Here is a 27032-nt window from a genome sequence, read left to right on the forward strand (position 1 = left end):
AATGTTTTTGGCTAATATCTTTTGGGTGGAGATGCTAAACAATTGTTTATGGAATTTGGTAGAAAATGTAACTGATAGTTGCATCTTTGTAATTATCAGATTTTGGAATATATGCTAAAATTAATGAAATATGCGGGTTTTATTATAAAGCGCAAATGAATGAAATTATATTTTTCAAATTGTGGATTTTTATTAAAACTGCAAATTTTACACGTAAAACTACAATTTTGTGGGTTAATTGATTTTATGGTGAATTGCAGTTTTGCAACAACTTTATTTATTTTATTTATCTTAAGAATTTTGGGAAGTAAGGATCTCATTTTATTTTATTTGATAAAACTTAATGAAATGTGGTACCACATTGATTTTTGAAAAAAACATAAATTTCTTCTTTACACCATTTTCTTAAATTGTTCCAAACTACAAACCAAATTTCTTAACCCAACCTACCCTCCCCCGCTCCCACACACAGGAGAAAAACTGAAATAATACAACATATACAAAACTTGTTCTTTACTTAAATGATGTCCCTATTAAAAGAAGCTTGCATCCGGGAAAGGAGGAAGGGGGAGGGGGCGGAGAAGTCCTCTCTCTATTGATTTTGCACAGGTCCGGCGGTTTGGGAGGAGGAGGCGAGTTTCTGCCGTTCAGATGAAGGAGGAGAAGGAAAGGGGGAGAAGATGGATGAAGTAGGATCCTTTTTCTAGGGTTGATGTGGCAGGATGATGTGGATAAGTTGTGGCTTATGTTGGCATTGTGCTGATGTGGCATTCATGACTGGGCGAAGGATGTGACACGTAAACGCTGACATGTTCATTCTGGTGTACAACTTAGCATTTTGCCACCGGATACTGGTGAGTACCCTCCTATTGATAATAAATTTAAGTTGAGTACCCCAAAAGAAACAAATTAAACTTTGATACTCAAAATGAAAAAAGTTGTTTGTACGGTACCCAACTAAAATTTTAACCCCGAGAATGTGACTCACTTAACATCTGCTTCTTTCTATGCATTTTGTTATGTTTTGTTTTGGTTTTTTTTTTTGAAAGAAATTTTGATTTTATTTTCAATACCAGTTTTTACCACTTAATGTAGACTTCAATCAACTCAATTCAAACAAGCCCTTGAATTTGGAATCTTTTAAATTTTGTATTTAAAAAATTAAATTAGATTTATGTTCGCAAACTTTTAAAACTAATCTACTTATATTGTTCCATAAATTATATTTTTAAAAACTAATTTAAACTAAAATATTTCAAGATAGATGCATCAACTACCATGATTTACATTTTCACAAATGAAAAATAAATAGCACTTTTCTGTAAAGATAAAGCTTGCCCAAGTTTCTGTTGCATAAGCAGATCATTGTTTACAATTATATTTTAATTTAAATCGAAGAAATTGAAACAAATTTTGTATTTTAAAAATGTGTAAGCAATTTTTAAATATTAATTTGCCTACTTAAGTTGCTATAAAAATATTACAGTAGTGGATCATTTATTTTTCCAGTTCCTGCACATCAAGTCCAAATTAAAATAAGTTTTGGATCTCTTGCCACTACAACAATTGTCTTATCTAGTTCATCTACCCTTCTATTGAAAAATGAAGGATCAGTCGACATATTGATAAATCCATCGCCTAAATCAATCCATTAGATTAGACACCAGACTCAATACTCTCTATTAAAGAAGAAACATAGTGTATATAGAATTTATATACATAACAAATTCATAGATATATGAGAGATGGAAACACATGCAATTAACTTTAGCAGCTTTCAACAACCTGCCACTCAATTCATTCACAGCAGGCAACCGGCTCTTTGCTTAAATGAACCCATATTCCTGAGTATTTGAAGGAGTTTCATGTTGATAATTTCAGTGGAATTGAGTAGCTTTATACAGTTAATATATCTATTTATCTATTGAGTGGATATTCAGGGAATTGAGTGGAAGTATATAATATGCAAATGTGTGAAGGTTAATTATGCATGTGTGTTGAGTTCTTATATATATAATTAGCAGAGCATGTTGTAGTTACTCATTTATCTTTGATTCAACTGTAAATTTTATTTTTAATTTTTTCTCAAGATGGGTGACGATATTGGTTCTCATCAATCAAATGAAATTGAAAGTCCTAATCCTGAAGGTTCTTTTCCAAATGAACATGCCATTGAAGAAGATGCAGGAGATCATACGGAGTGTACTACACAAAGTGGAAGGTTAAAAAGTGTTGTGTGGAGTCATTTTCAAAAGACTCAAGTTAATGGAGAGGACAAAGCTCAATATAATTATTGTAAGAAATTGCTCAGTGGGAAATCAAAGAATGGAACGAAGCACTTGCATCTACATATGAAATTATGTATCCAACAAAAGATTAGCCTAAGAGGGCAAAAACTTATCACAACTATGATGGTGAAAGGCAAACAAGAAATGACAACTACAATTTATGATCCGGAATTTGCAAAGAAGGAGCTAGCTCAAGCAATCATTATGCATGAGTATCCACTTTCGATAGTGGATCATCTCGGTTTTAAAAAGTATTCATTCGCACTTCAATCACTATTCAAAGTTCCTTCTCGAAACACCATGAAGAAAGAAAATTTAAAAATTTATGATATTGAAAAAACGGTGGCATTAAAATTGATGGACACTAATGAAGGAAGAGTGGCAATTACAACAGATATGTGGACAGACAAGCAATCAAAAAAAAGGGTACATGGCAATTATTGCACATTATATTGATCAATCTTGGAATTTGCAAAGCCACATTTTAAGGTAAATATAAATTTATTTTATGATTATATATTATTTTTTCATAATAATAATAATTGTTCTTTATTTTTTATATATTAGAATGATTGATAGCCTTCTTTTATATTAGGTTCATCTATGTCCATGCTCCTCACACAAATGAGAGACTTAATACTGTATTTGTTGGGTGTTTATTGGATTGAAATATTGATGGTAAATTATCCACCATAACTTTGGATAATTGTAGCACAAATGATTCCATGATTGAAAAAATAAAAAATAAGATGCATCTTGGGTCATTGCTAAAGGATGGGTCTTTGCTTCATATGCGTTGTTGTGCACATATATTCAATCTAATTGTGAAGGATGGATTGGAAGTGGTGAAAGATGTGGTAAAAAAAATTCGTGACAGTGTAGCTTATTGGATCGCAACTCCTAAAAGAGTGGAAAAATTCAAAGAAACAGCTAAACAACTACGTATGACGTACACTAAAAGCTTGTGTTTGGATTGCCCAACTAGATGGAATTCAACTTATAAAATGCTTGATATTACTATATCATATAAATAAGTATTTTGTAGACTAAAACATCGTGATGATAAATACATTTGTTTGCCAACAACAACACAATGGGAATTTGCAAGTGAAGTTTGTGAGAAGTTGAAGATTTTTAATAGTGTCATAGAATTGTTTTCTGGCACTAATTATCCTACTGCTAATCTTTATTTTTCCAAAGTGTGTGAAATTAATTTGGCAATATCAAGTTGGCTTACTTCTTCCAATGTGGTGATTTAGAGAATGGCAACAAAGATGATGGACAAGTTTAAATGTTATTGGAGTGTGATTCATGATATTATGGGAGTTGCTACAATACTCGTTATCAATTTGATAAATTGTTTTTTATTTTTTTCGTCACCCGCAAATTAAATAATTTTTTTAAAATAATATAAAATTTATTACTATTCGTACATTTTTATTATTTTAAATATAAATTTTGTAATATATTATTTAATTATTAATTAATAATATTTTATATTTTATTAAATAAATATATTTTAATCAAATATATAATGTAAATACTTTAAAAAGATGAAATGAAATGATTATAGGTCTCATATTATGGTATAACTAATATGAAATATAGTTTAATAAATATAAAAATTTAATGAATTGATAAAGTGGCAATAACCGCTAAAGATAGCTTTACTAACAAAACTACTCTATTGGAAGTAAAAACTATAGTTATTCTTGGAACAATAAATATGGATTTTTTTTTTCCATTTATATAACTTCAAAAATTAAAGAATGATAAAATTGGTAAAAAAAAAAATGCAGCAATGACAACTACTTAAAAAAATAAAAACAAATTATACTTCAAAATTAAGGGAGTATTATACTAAACCCACAATGGCGAGGCTGGCAAGTGCTTTAACCATATATATATATATATATACAGTGGCGTTCGAGCAACCTCAACATACATACTAAAATATGATGGAAAAAATTGTATAAATGAAGCTAAGAGCAATGATAATACCAAACATAATCAGCTTTCTTTTCATGTTCTTGAACCACATCTTCCTTCTGATCTGTATTGCTTGCTGCCGGAAATGTTCAGTCTATATCACAAAGAATTAAATTGTTTGTGTTGTTATATTACCACAATAAAATGGTGTGAATAAATAATATTCACAATTCAATAGTTATTAGTATAAACCTGACAGTAAAAGGCCTGTGTCTCCCCACTGCATGAAAACTGAAAACCAAAAGAAGGAACATAAGCACTAGATACATTTAAATGATAACTCAGTATCCCAAATATAATTCTATACTAATCCATATATGCAATTTTAGTGAGACTGAACATTAAAGTATAGTTAGTAAACCACACCGTACAACTGTTTTTCATCAAGGCCTTTTCTATTAGTAAAATCTCAGCTTTTCACTTTTGAATTCTTGCTTATCTCCTCAGGATTATCCATGCAGTATTGCATCTGTTCCTTCAGTTTAATTTTGCTTGTGATATGAGAGAGCAAACCCAAAATTAGTGATATGACCAAAACAAGTGGAAAAAAAAATAATTGTCTCACAAGTTAGAATCAAGAAACAAAACTCAAATTCACTGTTAAGAGTCTTAAGACTATTGATTGTAGCAGTTGCAGCTTTTCCACTATAGCATATTTCTTTGTGAAATACTCCTTGACTATTTCTAATTAAGAAGGCAATTAAATTTGGTAGGTAAATTTTTTTAGTAGATCACTAACCTTTTGCTCAATTTTCACTTTGATCTCTGAATTTTAATTTGTATCAATTTAGCCACTCTAACTTTAATTTGATTTTATTTGGTAGTAAATCAAGGGATTTCGGCCTTTATGATATGGTTCTTTTCGATGACATGGACACCTCTAATAGATTTAATAATGTATCATGAGAAAAACTGATTTGGATTTTCAGACAGCCATATAATCAATTGGATGTTGAAAATTTTAATTTATTACCCGTTGGAATCAGATTAAAGTTGAGTGGCCAAATTTATTTAAATTGAAGTTTGGTGATCAAAGTGAAAATGAGCCAAAGTTTAGTGACATACTAAAAAATTTACCCAAAATTTGTTTGTCAACTGACTCAACAGCAACAACACAGTATGCTGTACAACCCAGTCAATCAGTCATGATGTTTTTAGTAACAAGATTGATGCTAATTTTAGAAACATAAAATGAAATTGTATAAAAAGCTAGCAATAACAAATTTATGTACAGATGAGAACATATAAAACATCCTAATCCAGCTTGCCTTGAGAATTAGAATACGGGGAAAATGGAGGATAATAATGAATTTGTTTGGTTGGAGAGAATGAGAGTTAGGAATAGGAAAAAAATAAGAGAAAAATATAATATAATTACACTTATGCCCTTTTATATAAATAAGATGACATTTTACAAAACAATAATTTTTATTTAATAGTAAATAATTAACATGATTATTATTAAATATTTTTAATATATTTAAATATTTTAATTTATTGATATTAAATATTTCATTTAATTAATATAACTTAAAATAAGTTTGTTATTTTAAATAATAAATAATTAGCGTGATTTATTATTATTAAGTATTTACAATATATTTACTTATTTATTTTAATTAATTAAAATGAAATATTACAACTAATTAATATAACGTAACACATGTTCGTCATATTAATTAATAAATAAATAATGTGCTTTTTATTGTTATTTAATATTTTTAATATGTTATTTATTTCTTCTAATTGTAATTAACTATTTCAACCAATTAATATAATTTAAAAATTATTTATTTATTAAATAAATAAATAACTAACATGATTTATTATTATAAAGGAAGGGTATAATAGTCATTTCATTACTAAAGAGTTCAAATCTCTCCAATTTTAGGAGGATTGAAAAATACTCCACATGCATATATCCCTGTTCCTATGACAATTCACTATTCATTTCTTTCCTCATTGTCAAATATAGGTTTAAGCATCATAGCTGCATGTCATTTCTTACTCCCAAAGCATGAATCTATGAGTCAAACACCCTTTAAAGTTCTTATATAGTACTTACATAAACACATATATTTTCCCAAAGTGGATGAATATATTATCACCAAGGATGAATACACTTACTCCAAAGCAATTGATCCAACACACTTAACTTCACTGTTATTTTAGATTAAAGATGGATATTATTACATACTTTCTGCAAATTTAAATAAAATCTATTGACCTTCAAATTCAGTGATATAACTTTTTCCATAATTGTATTTTTCATCCCCAAATGGTTTTGAATAGAGAAGTGAAAACTTTATATAAGCATATTTCTCTTCACTTCCCCAATTTCAGAGTTTTTTTTTAATTTTCTATTAAATAAACATTAAAATTATTAAAAGTAATATTAACTTCCAACCAATTTTAAAAAAGTGTCACTTCCAAATTAAGTATATAAGTTTGTTATTTTTTTAACTTATTTTAAATTATTTTGGGTTTCTCAAATTCCTCTGATTTATTAAAAAAATTAATTTTTTTTATTTTTTTCAATTGTTTTTTTTTTAAATCTAAGTCAAAGATATCTTTTTATTTATTAATTTATTTAAATAAAAACACAATAAAGTCTAAGGTAGTTGGTGAAGGTATTTGGTATATATTTAAAGTGTCAAAACTTCAATTCTCCCCTTCACATTCAACCCATTTTTAATATAATAATAATAATAAAAAAACCAACCATGACCCATTCATTCAGGACCAACAAACATCCTAAAAAAACCAAGATCTAAACCCTCATCAAATCAAATCAAGAAAAGAACATCAAAAACAAAAACACATTCAAACAGCAGAAACCCAAAATCACAACATCAAAAACAGAAGAAAAACATAGATCAGACACACAACATCCCAAAAAAAAACATAGTAAAAAAAAAAGAAAAGAAAAGAAAAAAGCAGATCAACAGCTCAATTAAAAGCAAAGAAAAACATCAAAGCTAGACTCACTGAATTCATCCTCTACAAGGTAATTGAAGGTGTGACCATCACAGTTGTAAGTGAACTTGTTCTTGCCCTGTGCATGCAATAGTGGTGAAATTTCCAGTGAATCCTGTGAACTCCACAAGGATCAGTGATCACTGTCTCAAAAACCCTAACCCTAACCCTAGATTAATCTGGCAAAGATGCATAAGAAGAAGGAGAAGAAGAGAAAGAAAACAAAACAATGGGGTTTCAGAGAATAAGATATTGAGTGGTTGGAAATGAAACACTCAACATGTTGTCAAAGTTCTCGTCTTTGAAAAGTATGGGCAGCCATGCAACGTAGAAAGTTCTCTTTGGTATTTATTTAATTTTTTTCGGACATTTTCGCATAAGCCTTTGGGAAGTATGAAATTATGTGATGAAAATAAACTATGTTTCAAACATGAATTTATTTAACCAACCACCAAATAGTCTATTGGTATTTAATCCCTGTTAAAATTTTTTATAAATGATAAGAGTTTGAACCATACATGAGAGTATATTTTTCAGAGTGTAAGTAGTGATTGTAGACCTGCCAAAACGGACCGGTGGGGTAGGCCAGCCCGCAGGCTACCAAAACCCGCTATTTGGCGGGGCGGGTTAGCAAAATGCCAACCCGACCCAACCCACCTTGGGTTGGCGGGTTGAGCGGGCTGGCCCACTAAAAATATAAAATATTTAAAAATTTTATATTTTATATATTGATTATTATTTTTTAACAAAGCAAATCAAACCAAAAGATATTTATTAAAACACAAAACATAATACAAAAGACGTATTTCAAAAAATATTTTACATATGAGGTTATAATAAATCACACAACTAAAATAATAAAACAAGTAAATAAAAACATATCCAACCAAGTTAACCAATTAACCCAACATTCAAAAGTTCCTACATGAATTGAACAACTATAGTTAAGAGAAATATCAATACCATGATATTACATAAAGCACCTAAAACATTTATCCTCATTTAAGCTTTTTTTTTAAAAAATTTTTTTAGTAAATTAAAGGGGCGGGCTAGCCCGCCCCGCCCCGCCCCGCCCCGCCCCACTTATGACCCTAACCCAAACGGGTTCGCCGTTTCAGCCCGCTTCCAAGAGGGCCTACAAAAGGCCAACCCAACCCGCCAATTTTTGTTGGCGGGGCGGGCCGGCCCGACGGGTCAGGCCCGTTTCGACAGGTCTAAGTGATTGTATGCGGGTGGTCCCCAGTGGCGAAACTAGGGACAAAACCAAGGGGGTGCTAACTTTAATTTAAAAAAATTATATTACTTCAAACTTAAAATTATAATAATTAATATTTCAAAAAATATACCACGATTATATCACTATGAGATAAGAGTTTAATTATTCGGTCAAATCCAATCTAGTTTCAATTTAAATATGAAATTTTTTTATATTAATTCAAACTAAATAATAATAATAATAATAATAATAATAATAAAATTTTAAAAATATAAAATATATATACAGCTAACAACTATCGTTACTAAGTAAAAGTTGAATCATTCGATCAAATACAATCTAGTTTTAATTAGTTCAATAATAAGACTCAGAAGATTATGGCATTTAACAAAATCAAAACTGACTATAAAGTTGTTTTTTGAAATTTGAAGATTTATATAAAAAATTCATTAGAGTAAATTTTTAATTGGGTGAAGTAGCTTGTTACTATAGAATCTAAAAAATAAGTCCATGATATCCAAGATTATATTAAATATAAACATATAAATACATTCATACTAATTAGAAATATATATATATATATATTATATAAGATGGGGCCAAGGGGGTTCTCAAGCACCCCTTTGACCCCCCCTCCTTTCGCCCCTGGGTGGTCCCAACACTCATGTGTGCACAGTGCACGAATCCTGCCCCCACTTGTTATGGCGAGACTTATGCACATCCCTTATTTAGCGGTCTAACAGTTCATCCTAAAAACAATATTTAAAATATTAAATATTCAAATATTGTAGGCATGCACATTTGTGATATTTTTAAAAATATGTTAGTCTTCGGGGTTGTGAGATAACTTATGATGTCTTAAAATAAAAACATTTTTCTTTCAAATGTTAATTAATAGAGTTAATAACATCATATTATCTGTGGCCGGTGGCCCTATATATATATATAGAGGACCTTTTAAACACTTGACAAGAATTAAGAAATTTAGTTAATATAGTTAGAAGTATTTAATTTATGTTATGAAACATTAAAAAATGAATGCCCATTATGTTTCTTACAAACTCCTCTTGACTCTTGGCGTTTCATTTGCCAAAAAGTTTATTCGGTTTCAAATTTAAACCCTATATATATATATACCAAAAGAATGAAAGTTAATAACAACAAGAAATAGAACTTCCTTACTTTTTGTTTGTTCTATGTTTGTCTTGATATATTATATAGTTTTATAACAATTTATTAATAATATGTGTTTTTCCATTTTTTTTAGGGAAAAGTACAAAAAAAAACCCATGTGGTTTCCGAGTTTTGCAAAATAAGGAATGAGGAATTTTTTTTTCGATTCTATGATATGTGGTTTTCCAGATTTGCAAAAAAGGGAAAAACCGTTAATGCTGTTAACTTTTTCCGGGGCTTTATAGCGGGGCAAAATTGTCTCATTTATGTAAAAAAATCACTATGTGACTTTAAAAACAAGATTTTTTTCAACATGATTTTTGTTTGATTTTTGAATTTAAGTTTTTTCTTGTTTAGTGAAATTTTAGAAGATAAATAAATTTAAAAAATATATTTTTTATGTCATATAAGTTGATTTTTAAATAAAACGACGATTTTTGCCCCTCGTGAGTTAACAATCGCTAATCGCTAGATAATGGCTTTTTTCTCGTAAATCCCAGGAAACCACATATCATGTAATCGAAAAATTCCTCATTCCTTATTTTCAGAAAACTCCTGAAACCATACTGGCTTTTTCAGACTTTTTCCCTTTTTATTTAAAGCATTGGGGACCATCAAGTTACTCTTTTTTCAATTAATTAATTACTCCACTTAAATATAATGTTTTTTTGGAGATTTAATTTTTAAAATCACAATTTTAAACAATTTTCCAAAGTAAATGAGAGATGAGCCTTGAAGGCTTAAAAAAACAAAAAGCTTAAATTTTTCCATAATTAAGAAAGAATAATTATTGTGGAATTAATTTTTATTGATCAGATATAAAAAAAATGTTGAGTAATTAAGGGTATTTTGGTAAAAAAAAAATAATTAATGCACCGAAGAGCATCTTATATAAAAAGGACTGAAACCCACTCTTCAAAATATTCCTATATAAAGGACGGAAGATAGTATTAATTATTTATCGATGTTACTTATTGATTGATTTATATATCTTGAGTTAAAAAAAATACTTATTTAATTAAATGTTAATAAAATCCAAACTTATAATAGCTGTAAGCCTTTAACTTTAATTTGCTTGGAATAATAATTAACTTGTACTAAATCAAGGGATAATGACCATTCCAACTACTCTTTATTTATTACTCAAGGAATTTATTTAATGTTTCATTTTGTAATTTCAATATTATTGAAAAACAGAGAGGTAAGATAAGAAGTAATTTATAATTTTAATTTTAATTAAATTAAAAAAATAAAGTTTTTAAAATTAAAAATGTTTTAAAAGTTGGATAAGTTTGAAAGATGATTTTTTTTTTTGTGAGAATTCAAAGAATTGAAAGACCTGTTATTATTTTTTTATTTTAATTGGTAATAATCTCACCTTAGGTTTTCACAAATTTAATATATATATATTAAAAAAATAATAAAAGTAGATGTGCTGTAACAATCAAAAAATTAAATATAAACAAAGACACAGACCCTTTTATTAAAAAATATATATAAATCTACAGTGTACCAAGAAGGTATTTAAAAAGGAATGAAAACATTATTATTTTATTTTTATTTAATTCACAAATAAAGGAATCTTTTTCCTTGTAGACACCACGTCATCGTTTACCAATAGTTGGATAAGGGATAAGAACCAAACTTCTTTATCCGTACCCTCAATTACCAAACTACCCCTCACCACTTTCTTAATTGATGAAACCCTTAAAAAGTAACTAACCAAAAGACTAACTCTTGTAGGCTAATATCTCACATGTATAACAAAAGGTCGGGTTTTAGGTCTCATTTCTAGGTCTGTGTTACCATTGTGAGTGCTATGTATTACGTCAAACTCATGGATTTAAACATGTAATATGAAAGAAAGATGAGGGTGTTTTGGTAAATTGGTTATTATGCCCATGATGCCATCCACCAACCCAACCTTCCAGTCTTAAAAGTTTCTATATATATATATATATGATCTACAAGTTGAGGAAAGGAGTGGAAATAGAAAAAGGAGAGCGTGAGAATAGAAGGAGATCAAAGTATAAATCGGATAGACGGAGTAGATCGGATAGACGGTGGAGATGTTGGCTGTGTTTGATCGGACGGTGGCGAAGAGCCCGGAGGGGTTGAGAAGTCCCGGGGAGGATGGAGGCACCGGAGCAGTAGCGTTACCGAAGGAGTTCACGGCGGCACGGGAAGGGGCGGTGGTTGTGAATCTTGGTAAAGATGGGGCTATTGCGTACACCGCGGAGAAGCAGAACCCTTTGGTTCCAAGGTACTTTTTTTTTTTTTAATCTTTATATTTATGGTTTTTCTTTGCCTTTATACCCCTGCAAATTTTTATTATTATGGTTTTGCTTTGCATCTCTAAACCATGGAATGCATATTTCTTTGGGCCTTTTTTTACAAATATACCCCTACGAAAAAATTGAAATTGCATTGCAAAATATATAGAATTGCCTTATGCTTATTGCTTATATTATTGTTTATATAAATATAAATATATATGTCCAGTTTTTACTTTTTACATAATCACATATTGTAAAATATATTTTGTTTTTATTTTTTAATAAATATGAAAAAACCAAGTGTGACCGTGTGTGGTGACGAACGGGCTTTTGTTTGACTACTGAATTACATGTTTGACTATACATTTGAAATTATAAAAGTAATAATATTAATATGTTTATTTTGGTCATGGGGACAAAGTTAAGCATTTTTCTAAGGATTACTTAGATTACACCTAAAAGTTTGTGCCCATTTATATTTATGCTGAATTATTATTATTTTAATTATTTCGTATTACTAATTGTCTTAGGCCACCATGAAATTATAAAGTTTTGTTAAAACTTATACTAACCTTCATCATTGTTTTTTTACCAAAACCCACTGATCTTTTTATGATTTCACCTCAACCACATACATATATTGAGACCTATTTATATATACATTAAGATATACATTAAGAAAGAGTCAAACCATATATACACAGTCAAATGTTTTACCCTATTGTGGCGGTGAAACTTTCATCATTTTTTTTATAACTTATTTTTTATCATTAAAAAATTATTTATCAACATTTATCATTATAAATAAAAATATCCCTCAAAACATACCACACCCACTGCAGTGACTGCACCTTATGTTTATCATGTTATTTGTTTTATTTATATATTTCCTATGCTCTTTTAATTTTTTTTAACAATCCTCCATTTGAACTTTTGGTTAATATTTAAAGTGTTGAATTCCATGTTGCAGATTATTTGGAGTTATTGATGGAATATTCTGTGTGTTGGAGGGGCACATTGAAAACATACCTACATTGAAACAACAGTATGGATTGAACAAGACTGCAAATGAGGTTATCATTGTGATAGAAGCATACAGAACATTGAGAGACAGAGGACCTTATCCTGCTGCTCAAGTTTTGAGGGACCTTCATGGCAAGTTTGCTTTCATTTTATATGATGCCACTTGCCACTCCACCTTCATTGCAGCTGTGAGTACTATTACCCATTATTCCCCCTTTCTATATATATATATAGTTTAGACTGTTTAGTCTTTTATAATTGTTTGCAAGTGAGTACTTAATTACTAGAATGCCTTAAGCAAAAATTGACATATTTGTTTGTTTATATACATATTTAGCTTAAAGTTTTATCTTATGTCTTCCCATCTGCTATCTTTTATAAAACTATTCTAATTGACTTGATGATTGTGATGCATGATAGTGATGCATAAAAAGTAAATTGCAATGTTTAGTTGAAGGAATATAAGCTGTGCACCAACCATTTCCCATTTTCTAAGTTTTGTAGGATATCTACTCATGATAGTGATGCATAAAAGTAAATAACAATCTATATTATTTGACTGAATTTAAAAAACTTTAAAAAATAGACCAAAATGAGGAGTGCTATCTACTTGTTCCCATCTTTTTTTTTCTTTTGTGTTTGCAAGTCAAATGTATACTTCTGAGACTTTTATGGTTGTAATTGTTTGTATATTTATTGCTGCTAGTAGTATTTAACCTATAATGCTCAAAATTGAAAATTGATATGTGAATGTTATTGTTAGCTTTGGTTATAAAATGGAAGTCTTTTTGTTTCTTATTTTCAGGATGCGGATGGGAGTGTGCCCTTCTTTTGGGGAGCTGATTCTCAAGGATGCCTTGTGCTCTCTAATGATATGGAGATTGTCAAAAGAGGCTGTGGGAAATCCTTTGCTCCATTTCCCAAGGGTATCGCATGCATAATTAAATTCCTAATTTGGCATTATTATATTTGGATTGTTTGCACAACTAAAATATTTACAACAATATTATTAACATGTATTTATCAACTAGACAATCAGCAAGGGATTATATAATACAATTCTCTATTTACATGGAAGTATACGCATGTTACTAAAAACATTTTTAGTATTTGTATAAATATATAAGACCATAAAATCAATCAATATAGAGAGTCTATTAAGATATATCCTCTTCTCCTATCATGTGTTCTTCTGCCTATATTGAGTTGATATATATGTAAATTAGAGGTTCTATATATATTGGTGTGGATTGTTAAAGGTTGTTCCTATGATTTGGTAACTAACTAAGAAATGAATGCAGGGTGCTTCTTCACTACATCTGGGGGATTGCAGAGCTTTGAGCACCCACTGAACCTGGTGAAACCAGTGCCCAGGGTTGACAGCAAAGGGCAAGTATGTGGTGCCAATTTCAAAGTTGATGCCCAAGCTAAGAAGGAATCCCCCATGCCCAGAGTTGGAAGTGCAGCAGATTGGTCCTCACAGTACTAGCATTTTACTCCAAATTCTACCCTTATCTCATCTATCTACTATTTATTTTATTTTATTTTATCAGACAATATATGTTGCAATCTGGCTATGTTTCCTTTCTAATCCTACAAAATGTTTGGTTGGAGGCTGTAGCTGACAACCAAATCAGCTATCTTTGTTTGTAATAGAGACGAGAAATTATTAATAGCATGGTACTATATATGTATGGAAATTACTGAAATAAAGCAAAAGAACATACGTATATAGATCATGATCATCATAATCAGTCCTTGGCGTCGGCAATGCCTCCTGGAGTTATCTGGAAGATGTGAGATTCAATGATTAAGGATAAGCTTTTTGAATATAGAGATTTTTAAGGGGTTTTTTAAGTAGATAAAAGATGGGAAGTGAAAAAAGGATATTGCTTCGGCCTCTGGGAGGTTGGGAGCGTCAAAGATCTTGCACACGCGTTGCTCGCCCTTGCCCTTTCGTAGCATAAGCCGGATGGTTGACGCGTGCGCCAGCACGTGGCCGCCTGCGGGTTTCTTTGGATCCGATATGAATACTCCGCCGCCCGGATCCGCAATCACTGAATGAAATTTTAACATTCTAGATCAGGATTATATATTTGATATATTTCTACATGTCTGTGCCATTTGATTTTGGAGGTATGCTTATGTGAAAACATCATAATAATACCTAATTATGGGCATATCTTACATCATCATAACAATGGTTAGGATTTGAATGGTTACCTACTTTCCACAAGCTTTTTGAGGCTTTTGATTGAAAAAACCTATTACAATAAGTGGTATTTCAACTCTCACACAAATCAAAACTTATTTCTTTTTAGATAAAACGTAACTAACTAAAACTAATATATACATACGCCAGTTTAATTACTCGAACATAAAAAAAATTTTAGGTCTTTTTTAAGAAATTGGTTGTATTTATAAAATGTTTTGAGGTATTGATGGCAAAAAGAAAAGTTATAATTCTTCATGTCAAAACCCTTGAAAAGCTTTGAAATGATGTTTAATTACCCTGATTCGTCATATACACAGCGACGTTGAATTCCTCAGCGATCTTGATCAGCCGTGACAACATTTGAGCCAACTTTTGCTACAAGAGAGACAAGAATGAACACATTTCAAAGATGAGTGTTATTTAAAAATTAATTTTAGCCTGTTAGCCGACCAATGGTACAATAAGATTGGGGAATCTTCAAAAGTTGGAAACTTTAGAAAAGGAAGCGTTACCTGGCGCTCTGCAAGCTCTCCTCTACCAGTGAAGTCCACCCGAAACAGCGCGATAACCGAGTCCACGATCTGCAATTTTAATATTTTAAATGGAAAAAAAAAACATAAATATATACTCATGTACACTAAAATATAATTTTTGAATTAAGCAAACTACGAGTTTGTGACAAATTCAAGAACATAAGCAATACCAGAGCTTATAGTTTATTCACTCACCAAGAGCCTGAAGGGCTCTTCGGACATCTTGGCAGCAAGGCCAAGCAGCAGGTTGTATTGGTGCTCGTACGTGTAGGCCCTCGCGTATATAATCTATGATTTTCTCGCAAATAAGATAATAATCATAATAATTCATAAAAACATTCAAACATATCCCAAGGCAAACAATGGAATATGAGAGCCGTACATTGTCAAGGACAGCACCGGCGTCCATCCCGAACCTCTCTGCAATCGGCACGATCCGATCTGGACGGCTGAGATTTTGTGAAGGTACGTATTCATAAATCTCAGCACCTAATATAATTAAACAGACTTCATAGAAAAAGGATACAACGTGCCCTCTGTGTCGATGTAGGCAACCTTCCCATTGCCACCGTGCATGTGGATCGGTAGCTGCAGATAAATCACAACCGTTTGATCTCGGGGCATTAGAGATATGATTAACAGATAAACGTGGATCGATGGCACGAAGGAAATAATAACGACCTGAGTGGAGACACAAAGTGTGTGAGCCAGTTGGGTCTTCCCTGATCTGGCAAACGATGAAATAAACGGTTAGGATTTCACAGTTCCTTTTACATACACCCCCTTATAAATCTACATAATAATCCAAAAACTTCTTAAAAATCATAATTACGTGGTTTTACAAGGATTGAAATATCACTAACCGGAATTCGCCGAACGCTTCAGTGATCGCCAGCGTCTCAATCCCACCTTCATATACTTACGTACATTAAAAAATAACACATGCAGTGGTATTTAAGTCATTTCACATATCTTAACCAGCAAATTAATTCAAATTTAAACTTGAAATAATAATTAAACTAGCTACAGAGATGCAAATAAAACAGCATTATAGTTTAATTATTACAAATTTATCCAAGAATCATATAAATTTGTGTGGCAGTATATGCAATTAAACTAGTTTATTAAGATATACATGCAAACCAACTAAAACTAATATCTGATTCTATAACAATATGCAGTTACACTCAAGTAATTTTGATAACTTATCCAAGAATTATTAAATTTTATATATGAAAAAAAAATAAGATAAGAAGTGATCAATAACAGGTGGATGCAGTAAAGTCATTTCAAAAATAATAATTAAATTATATATAAAAAAAGGGGTGTGAATCAATAGTAACCGTCCGTTATAAAAGATGCCGATCGAACGGCCGAGATGAGATCTAGATCTTACCGCCAAGAAGCTCATCCAACGCCTGGCTGCCGGTAGTGATTTTGATAACCGACTTGCGCTACAAGACAGACAACAACGGTCACCTCCCGTTTTAAAATTTCAAAAATAAAACGCGGATGATCTAGGTCGTCCATCATGATGAGAGAGATTTCATCGGACGGCTCAGATCTCATACCTTGATGAGGAGATCGCTACCAGTCACATAGCCAACGTTCTGAGGAAAAGATTTTTGAAATTTAAACGGCTCGTTTTGGCGGGAAATTGAAACGAGGAGTATGCGAGAAGGAAGAAGAGAAAGTGAAGGCACTGACCACGAGCTTCTCGGCGGCTTCACAGATCTTCTCGACCTTGGCCTCGGATAAACCCTTGATCGATGTCAAGCTCTGCGAGAGATTTGAGAAAATTTGGGGAAAACGAAGGGGGATTGAGTGGATTGAGGATTGAGAAAAAGAAATTTTAGGGATTACCTTCTTGGTATGCATCATGACGCCATTGACGGTGTAGATCCCGGCGTCCTGGAGCTTCTTGATGTCTCCGGCATTGATACCTTGAGCGATCACTGCAAAATCATATAATCGATTCAGATTTGAATGGATCTGATGTAAATGGGCAAATGGATCATAATCTCTTCGAATTCACAGAGAAAACTAGACAAATCCTTCTGAAATCCATGAGAAGAGAGGTATCTTACGCTTATCAATGGCTTCGAAGCAGTCATCCTCATCTTCGACCTCTTCTCTGTCTACGAGTTGAAGCTGGCCTTGATCCTCGTACCTAATCGCAATCAATCACTGAAAACATAGAAACAAATCCCCGCAAAACCAAGTAGAGAAGTCAAAATCGAAGAAGAGGAAGAGATCGTCTCACTTGAGATCAATCATCGTTGTTTCTCTCTGATCGGAGCTTCAGATGGAACTATAATGGCGGCGAGCGAGCGAGCGAGCGAGCGAGCGAGGAAGAGAAAGAATGACAAATGAGCTTGGTTTGAATTCTATCCCGCGTTGTTAGTTGCTATTTATAGAGGCTCGGAATCCACGCGGATTATTAAAATTAGTTTGATGGATTTCTTATGTCCGCAATAGTTTAAATTTAAATAGTTTAAATTTGTTTTTTAGGGAAAAAATATTAATTAATTAATTATTATTTTTTTCATACTTCTACATTTGTTGAGAAATAAATGGACTTTTTATAAAATATTTTCACATATGCGTATAACAATATTACCGTGAATTAATCGATTTTTTTTAACAAAGATAAACTACTATTTATATTATTCATGGCTATACCACTAATTAGTTTATTATGAAATTCTAAAATAGATTATAACTAATATTATTAAATTGTCCAAGTTTCAAAACAAATTTTGAAGAAATTTTATATAAATATTATTATAATAAATAAGATAGGTAAAAAAAATTATGATATTTCATCAAAACCTTTTTTTTCATTTTAAATAATTCTTATGTGAAATTAACGTACTAAAATTAAACAATAAACAAATAAAGTTTAGTTTTTTTATTGTTGAAAATTGTACATAAATATAATGAAAAGAGGTTTTTTTTATTAATTTTTTAAAAAATTTAATAATTGAAGAATAGTTGGGAAATAATTTTTAATGTTTATTTAATGTTTTTTTCTAGAAAAAAAAATATTTATATATCAGAACAATTATAATTGATAAATTGATATAAAACAAAATATAATTTAAAAATTTCTCATAATAAGTATTAATAAAATAAGTATGAAGTCACAACATAGGCAAAAATTTAAGATACATTGAAAATTCCTAAAAAAAAAAAAAATTAACAATTGTTTAAAATAATAATATACTATTATAAAAATGTGGAGTTTGCATGACATGTTAAAACATGAATAACACTATAGTTTAGTGACTATTTGTATGGTTTACCCTAAAATTTTCAACCTTTTCAAAACCAATGGTCCTCATCTAATAACTTTTCTCCTATATACTAAAAAAAATATATTATTATTTCATATTTTAAAAAATTATAAATAAAGTTTAAATAGGAGAATAATTTTCCAAATTAATAAAAAAGTTAATTTTGGCCATTCATCATTAAAAAAAAATGTATTGCAAAATTGACTTTGTTTTGAAGGAAACAATTTTTTGCAAAAAAAATAGGAAAACTTCGTGTGGGCTCCTTTTTTCTTACTCGGCTTTTAATTAAGATTAACCGGTTAAAAATTATGGATCACAAATCAAATTCTAATCATTTTCATATTTTAGATGATTGTAGGTTCATGACTTCTATTAGAGACAAACTCCTGATATTAATTACCCTAGACAATATCGTGGGAACCTCCAATTAAGAAATAAGTGTGAATGTAAAATGACTGAGCAAACATAAAATTAATTTTTTTTATTGCTTTCAAAGAATATATGAGTACATAATCATGAGTGAGAATACAAAAGTATTTAGAGAACTATATTTTTTTATCATGCTCTTCAACTCTCTTTTTTTTATTTGCATGACTTGGCTGACGCTTTTGACTCTCTTACTAAAAGCAAATTGAAAGACCCTTTTAGCCCAGTGATTGTAGCCTTCTACAATTTATGTGTGTTTGTATCTTGACACATCGTATAACTCTCAAGCTGCGACACTCTACATTTATGAGTTGCCTACTTGATCATCTTTGTTTTTTTTTATTGCTGAAGACTTTGGCGCTTTGTGCTTGTGAAATCTTCAGTTCTTTTGACTTGTGAAACTTCTTACTTCTTTGACTTCTTTACGTTTAGGGACTTCAGAGTTGCATTTGACATTCATATGAAATGTTTAGGTCATGACTCTTTCACGCTTTTGAGTCTTGACCATCATATCTTTAAGCCGTGACCTTCGACATGAGTTGGGACGTTAACTCGACAATTTGACTTACTTTTAGAGATAGATCTCAAGCTATAATTAGAGGCTTGATTTACATTAACTAAGTCATCAATTGAGTTCTCAATTCATCCTTCTGCGAGATATCTAACGTGACCTTATAATAGTTTTGAGATGAAAATCTTCGAAGAGCAAAAGTTCTCACCACCCATGTGAATATCGAACATGAGACCTGACAATGGGTTTGAAGAGAATTTTTGTCAACACTTATTTTCTACTCCAATGAGTGTCAAAAAACCTCAAAGTGAGTCAAAGAGAAATTTTCATAAAATTTTTCATTTACTCTTCTTTCCACTCCAATGAGTGTCAAAAGACCTCAAAGTGAGTTCAGAGAGAGATTTTCATAATTTTTTTCATTTACTATTCTTTTCACTCCAATGAGTGTCAAAAGACATCAAAGTGAGTTCAAAGAATTTTTTTTATCTCTACCCCCAAGAGTGTTAGGACCTCATGGTAGGTTTGCAGAAATTTTATAAATTTTTCTCTCTACCCCAAGAGTGTCAAGACCTCAAAGTAGGTTTGAAGAAATTTTTAAAAAAATTTTCCTCTCAATGCCCAAGAGTGTCAAGACCTCAAGGTAGATTTCAAGAAATTTTATAAATTTTTCTATCTATCCCCAGAAGTGTCAAGACCTCAAGGTAAGTTTCAAGAAATTTTATAAAATTTTTTCTCTACCCCCAAGAGTGTCAAGACCTCAAAGTAGGTTTGAAGAAATTTTATAAAAAAATTTCCTCTCTACCTCCAAGAGTGTCAAGACCTCAAGGTAGATTTGAAGAAGTTTTCTAAATTTGTCTCTACCCGAAGAGTGCTCAAGATACTCGATGGTAGGTTTGATCTTATAAAAACTTTCTCTCTACCCCTAAGAATGTCAAGACCTCACGTGATGGGTTTGAGAGAAATTTTATAAATCTACTACCCCAAAAGGTGTCAAGACCTCAAGATGGGTTTGAAGAAATTTTATTAAAAAGAATTTCCTCCATGACTAGAGGTGATCGCAGAGCACTCATAGGTAGAGTTTGAAGAAATTTTATAAATTTTTTTTCTCTACCCCCAAGAGTGTCAAGGTTGAAAGATAGGTTCGAAGAAATTTTATAAAAATTTTCTCTCTACCCCCAAAGAGTATAAAGACCTCAAGGTAAGTTTCAAAAAATTTTATAAAAAATTTTCTCTCTACCCCCAACGGTGTCATTACAAGAAAATATACATTTTGTGACGAGCTTTTCCCGGCGGTTTATGTAAAATTGCAATGAAATTCTACATTGGCGGCGGTTATCACAACGGTTTTATCTTTCACGGCAGTTTAGTGTAAAACCACAACGAAATTTAGGCATTTCCCGGTGATTTTGCTTAAACCACCGGGAATGTCATGCATTTCGTGGCAATTTGAACAGAACCGCTGTTAACTTCATGCATTTCACGGCAGATTTTAATAAAACGGCTGCGAATAGCAAGTTATGAGAATTTTTTATTTTATTCTTGATAAAAATTATTATTTTTATTATTTTGCATTGAAAATGGGCTCATTAAATTGAATCAAATTAAGTATATCAATAAACATTAATTAATCCCTCATTAATTATTTTTTATTTTAATAATAATAAATATTAATTTTCTTATTATTTTGTATTGAAAATGGGCTCATTAAATTGAATCAAATTAAGCATATCAATGTCCAATAATTAATCCCTCATTAATTATTAGTCTAATTGCATATTTCCATAGCCACTTTTTTATATAATTATTGTTTATAATCAGAGGTTTTTTGACTAAATTTGAAATGGTCCGAATTACTTAATCTTTCGAAATGTATGCATATATATATATTATTTATTTATTTATAAAATAAATTTAATTTATACTATTATTAATTTACTATATATTTTCATTTTCATCAAAATAATTTATTTTTAATAATTATTATTAGGTATTGATTGATAATATAAATCTTGTAAGGTGTACTATAACTAAAATTTAGATTATTATGTGGAATTACATGTAAGATTTTTCATAGAAGAAAACAATTTTGGATAAGAAAATTAAGACTTTCAATTTTAAGAATTATCTTTATAATCAATGATTTGTTATTTAATGGAAAAAAATGTGAAAAAACCATAATTATATATATATATATATTCTCTAAATGTTTTTGACACACAAAAACAATAGTTGGATTGAAAGAAAGGTTTTTTTTTTAAATTATATACTTAGTCCCCATACAATGAGCTCTATTTTAAAACACAATACTTAATTATTATTATATATTAAATTCTAAATATTATGGATATTACATTTTCACTTAATCAAAATTTTAAATTCTAAACGAATGTTTGTTAAATTTTATTTTAAAGCAATTTTTCTTAATATGAGGTATTTCAGTTAATCAATAAACAAATCTTCTTAATATGAGGTATTCTAGTTAATCAATTTTTTTTAATATTAGGTTTTTATTTTTTTTTTAAATTTATATGAGGTATATTCACAAATCCTTAAACCTCACTTTTATTAGCAATAAAAAATAATAGTGATACTTAAAATTCACTTATGTTTTGAGTTAAATCTTAATTTTTAATTGGTTAAACCCACTCAAAACCTTAATCCCTAATTAATAAAAAAATTTAATAAAAAAAATTATAATCCCTAATTAATGGGTTAAACCCACCCAAAAGATCCCCCTTTTCTCATCGTCACTCCTCCCCTTTTCCTTTTCCTCTCTTTTTTTTCCGTCGCACCCTTTCATCGCACTCCGACGAAGACCATCACCTGCAGTCTTCATCGCACTCGGAAGAAGATCATCACCTACCGGAGCAGCTTGTCATCGCCAACTACGGAGACAAGTAGCGGAAAGTTGGAGAGGATCACAATAGATGGATGCCAACCCTACTTTTCTAGGTGAATGTTTCAGAGTTTTGTTTAGCTAATTGTTTTGTTTATTCATTTGGTATCTCTGATTTGTGGTGTTGTTTGTCTAATTAGCTCTGTTTTTTCTTTCATTGCGTGTGCCCTTGTCAACATCCTACTTGCTTAGAATCTTTTAATGGTTGTATGAAAAGCATGAAATTATTTGGTTAGAATCTTTTTGATATTGTATGGAATCTTGTGAGTGTTGATGTGATTGTGGTACTCTTTTCTCAAGGTATGTTCATCAAGTAATCTTAAGTTCTTAGCTCTGTGTTTGAGTTTACAATGAGGATTAAATTATTTATTAACCAAGAAATAAGCTTAATTTTCCTACTTGTTAGACTCAAATTAATGAAGTCATGATCTCTTCTTCTTGTTCTTCTTAGGCTTCTTCTTCATGTTTGGCATGTTATTTGGCATATTTTTTTTTAATGTTTTTTGTGATAGTTAAATGAAGGACATTAGTTGTTCCTTACTCTCTGTTTATACATATACATATAAGAGCTCAATATATACACTTAGTTTATTATAGAATATAAAAATAGGATAAGAACAAGACAAGGATGAGGAGAAAAGAGAGAGAGAGAGAGAGAGAGAGAGAGAGAGAGAGAGAGAGATGCATGATGGATATGTTCCAATTCGTCTCTATCTTCCCATCAACTGCAAACATCTCCATAGGAAGTGAACTGGAAAAGGTAAGCATTGGTTCTCAGAATTTCAAACATATCCTTGCTCTAACTTGGATTTTCTTTTTGATCATTTTTTTTGGGCAGTCCTTTGTGCCGTTCTAGACATTTGCTTATGATTTGGTGCATATATTCTGAGCAAGCTTCTCAGAGGGTGTTAAAACATACCAAATTGAATTGGCATTAGCTCGTAAGCTTATAGGAGCAACAAATCCTCTTCAGGCCGAGCTAGGCACCATACAAGGTGATTGGGCAGTTCAAACAGGAACGTCAAACCCCTTTTAAATAAAGTTGAAGAATGAATTTTATGTGATTTCTTTTTACTGTGTAGAAAAAGTGACCTAGACTTGTACTAGGTGCAGAAATGTTGTCAATGGAAGTGATAGCCCGGAAAATGGTGAATTAGAAATTGGTGAGGCATTCCAACACCTTTGTATTGATTCAAATCTTAAAAATTATTTCATGAACTGTATTTCATGTGTCTATAAAACTAAACTATCTTTTCTTTTAACTTAAAAGAGTTAAAAAGATTTTATCAATCTTTTATAACTCATTCATTCCTTGACCAATCTCAATACACTCCCACCCCCACTCCTTTTTTTCAACATTAGCTGCTACTTTAATCAAGCTCATATATATATAAATATATATATATATATATATGCACACACACATGTGTTTATATAAAAAAAATAATAATAATAAATAAATTAAATATATTTCCTAAGTTAAACAAAATACTCAAAATACGAGTCTGGCGGATCCAGCGAGAGCAACTGCATCTCAAGACGGTCTAAAAACGCACAAATCTCGGGGATCACCAGAGGAAACTCGATTTCGGCGCGATCCAAAATATCCAAAAATACAGCAAATCCTCGACTCAGTGAGAGCACGATTCGAGCATCTAAAATACTCAAATGTCAAGATCGACTCAGAGCCACGGATCTCGAGGTGATCTTAAATATTCAAACTCTTAGATATATCCAGAGTACATATCTCAAGGCGGTCTAAAGTATCCAAAATCTCAAGATCAGCTAGAGCATAGATCTCGAAGCGATTTTAATTGTTTAAATTTGAAGATCAGCCAAGAGCACAGATCTCAAGGCGATCTCAATCCCAAGATCAGTCATGAATACAAATCACGATGCAAATATATATATATATATAAAATAATGATAATAAATATAATAAATAAAATAAAATAAAATAAAATAATTATACCCGATAAAAAAAGATTTAATTATATTAATAAATAAATAAATAAATAAATAATAAATAAATGATGATTAAATTAAATTAAAAAAAAATCAATCAAAACTAAATCAGATAAATATAATATATATATATATATATAAATCAAATAATAAAATATTAAAATAGGATAAAGATAATATATATGTATACACGTATAATAAAATAATAATAATTTATTATATAAATAAAATGATAAATAAATAATAAAATAAAATAAAATAAAATAATATATATATATATACATATAATATAAAAAGAAAAAAATCAGATAAGATAAAAAAAATATATAAAAATAAATAATAAATAAATAATAAATAAATAAACAAATAATATATATATAATATAAAAAAAAATTATTATCACATAAAATAAAATATATATATATATATATATAATTTAAAAAAAACAATTGGTGGTCGTGTAACATGTGTAGCATGGTCGCGACACGATGGACACAACCGGCATCACGATCGATGCAACCGCCTCCATGTGAGACCGAGCGGTTAGTTAAGAATGCTTTTAAATAGACGGGGAGAAGGAACCAGGGGGAGGACGAAGAAATGGAGAAAAGAAGAGGAAGACAGAGGAGATCGAAGGAAGATTTGAAGAAGATGAACGAAAGAAGAAGAAGAAGAAAAGAAGAAGGGCTTTCTCTCCTCTTATACCTATATATATCTATATATATATATAAAAATACGCTGATTGTCGGCCGCCATTGCCGGATACCGTCACGTCGGTGTCGCCATTGTCATTTGACGTTGTTGCTCGCCGCCATCGATGCTTGTTGTCTTTGTCTGCGATGTTGTTGTTGCCGCTTGCCTTAGCCATCGCTGATTCTGCCGCTCGATGAGGAGCCCATGAAGAGCGGAAGGTACTTGGAAGAGGTTGTGAAGAAGGAGAGAGAAGTCGCTATCATTGATGATGTTGTTGGTGTCGATGTCACCATTGTTGCTAACGTTACCCGGCCGCGGCTCGCCGCCGCTTGTTGCCGAGGCTGCTTGCTTGCCACCGTTATTTTCTCGCTCCCCTTGAGAAAATATTGAAGCCGCCGTTGTTACTCTACTCCGATAAAGCCGAAGCCAAAATCGAAGGCAAGTGTCATGGAGATTAAGATTACGGCAAAGCCGAAAAATAAGGCTTAGTTGAAGCTCGCGTCGTTGCCCGGGCTGATGATAACACTAAATCCCAAATGAAATGAAGAGAAGGATAAAAGATCACTGTCGCTTTCATCGGGAGTTCTCGTGGAGCGCCACCATGCCAATGGTGTACACTTTGAGCCGCCGCTCTCCTGAGGGAAAGCAAAATGGCGTGTCAAAAGAATTCTATAAAAACCCACACGAAGCTTGTCATTCCTAAGAACCATGGGAGAAGGTTGCCACCGGTGCTAGAGAGCAAACATGGCCAACCAGGCGAGATAATCAAGATGACACAAATAACAAATACGTAAATTTTGATGAAGTTTATAATGATGCTTGATGAAAAATGGTGGCATGGTTTTGTAAGGTCCCTTTCCATCGCCACCGTGTGGTCGCTGATGAGGATGATCACAAAGCCATAGCTCACCGCCATGAGAGTTACTTCATAAAACCTAGAATAGGGAAGAAGGCGTAGAACGTTACAAAGGGCTAAATAGCTCTTTTCATGAATCGAGGGAACGAGTTATAAAGAATAAAATACGGACAATGGGCTTTATCGTTGGCGAAGGAATGGTTGAAAATGAGGCTGTTGTAGCTGAAGTTCTTTGGAGAAATGGAGATTCGATTGATGTTGATTTACCGCCCTGATCTTAAAAACATAGAAAAAATAAAAAGTAAATAAATGACACAAAAATCCATGCCTTAAAAGAGACTTTAACTAGAGCTAGTGGTGTAACCTGAAAGGTTTTGCTTTTGTCTTCAAGAAACAGTAGTAACACCGCATCAATCAACTACCTAGTAACATATATAACATGCGTTTTGCCAATAGCTCCGCACTTGATTGCTAAGTTCAAGGTGCTCGTTGAAATCAAGATTGACATGCATGGTTTAACTTTCATGTAAAAATAATAATAGTTTATAAAAATACATAAATAAACAAGCTCCGGTCCCTGTGATATATATATATATATATATATGTGAATGAGAATCATGTATACTCATGTGCATTATAATAAATAAATAAATAAATAAATCCAAAGGCCCTTGTATGAAGAAAAAGAAATGCAACCCAA

General features: G+C 31.1%; 2 protein-coding genes and 1 long non-coding RNA gene across 6 annotated transcripts; 1 reads left to right on the top strand and 2 right to left on the bottom strand.

The window, feature by feature from the left end:
* Positions 1-4140: 4140 nt before the first annotated feature.
* Positions 4141-7551, bottom strand: LOC120252580. Its single transcript, XR_005534055.1, has 4 exons — positions 7266-7551; positions 4649-4768; positions 4470-4508; positions 4141-4371 (listed from the first exon to the last, which is right to left on the bottom strand). It is a non-coding gene; the product is annotated as an uncharacterized LOC120252580 (long non-coding RNA).
* A 4058-nt stretch (positions 7552-11609) lies between these two features.
* On the top strand, positions 11610-14616 carry LOC120252552 (stem-specific protein TSJT1-like). Its single transcript, XM_039260731.1, has 4 exons — positions 11610-11905; positions 12889-13129; positions 13747-13867; positions 14243-14616. Exons 1-4 carry the CDS (start codon positions 11712-11714, stop codon positions 14428-14430), a joined length of 744 nt encoding a protein of 247 aa, XP_039116665.1. The 5' UTR covers positions 11610-11711; the 3' UTR covers positions 14431-14616.
* A 17-nt stretch (positions 14617-14633) lies between these two features.
* Positions 14634-18045, bottom strand: LOC120252551 (meiotic recombination protein DMC1 homolog). 4 transcript variants are annotated; one of them, XM_039260730.1, is made up of 15 exons: positions 17953-18045; positions 17777-17859; positions 17553-17644; positions 17397-17468; positions 17261-17299; positions 17086-17143; positions 16553-16598; positions 16371-16416; positions 16216-16277; positions 16072-16138; positions 15885-15977; positions 15669-15737; positions 15453-15531; positions 14832-14998; positions 14634-14737 (listed from the first exon to the last, which is right to left on the bottom strand). In XM_039260730.1, exons 1-15 carry the CDS (start codon positions 17964-17966, stop codon positions 14693-14695), a joined length of 1032 nt encoding a protein of 343 aa, XP_039116664.1. In that variant the 5' UTR covers positions 17967-18045; the 3' UTR covers positions 14634-14692. The 4 variants fall into 4 exon arrangements, with proteins under 4 accessions (XP_039116664.1, XP_039116663.1, XP_039116662.1 ...); XM_039260729.1 differs by having other exon boundaries at positions 16553-16607; XM_039260728.1 differs by having other exon boundaries at positions 14634-14998.
* Between the last annotated feature and the right edge of the window lie 8987 nt (positions 18046-27032).

Source organism: Dioscorea cayenensis, chromosome 21 (genome assembly GCF_009730915.1).
Source record: "Dioscorea cayenensis subsp. rotundata cultivar TDr96_F1 chromosome 21, TDr96_F1_v2_PseudoChromosome.rev07_lg8_w22 25.fasta, whole genome shotgun sequence".
NCBI classification, from domain to species: Eukaryota; Viridiplantae; Streptophyta; class Magnoliopsida; order Dioscoreales; family Dioscoreaceae; genus Dioscorea; species Dioscorea cayenensis.

Bases quoted from the DNA above. Each gene is read 5' to 3' on its own strand.
- LOC120252552 (XM_039260731.1), top strand. From the start codon at position 11,712: ATGTTGGCTGTGTTTGATCGGACGGTGGCGAAGAGCCCGGAGGGGTTG. The intron at 13,130-13,746 runs GTGAGTACTATT...TCTTATTTTCAG, and splicing joins ACTCCACCTTCATTGCAGCT to GATGCGGATGGGAGTGTGCC. The intron at 13,868-14,242 runs GTATCGCATGCA...AAATGAATGCAG, and splicing joins CTTTGCTCCATTTCCCAAGG to GGTGCTTCTTCACTACATCT.
- LOC120252551 (XM_039260727.1), bottom strand. The intron at 17,144-17,260 runs GTATGAGATCTG...TCTGTCTTGTAG, and splicing joins GTAGCGATCTCCTCATCAAG to CGCAAGTCGGTTATCAAAAT. The intron at 16,608-17,085 runs GTAAGATCTAGA...AATGTACGTAAG, and splicing joins GTTGGATGAGCTTCTTGGCG to TATATGAAGGTGGGATTGAG.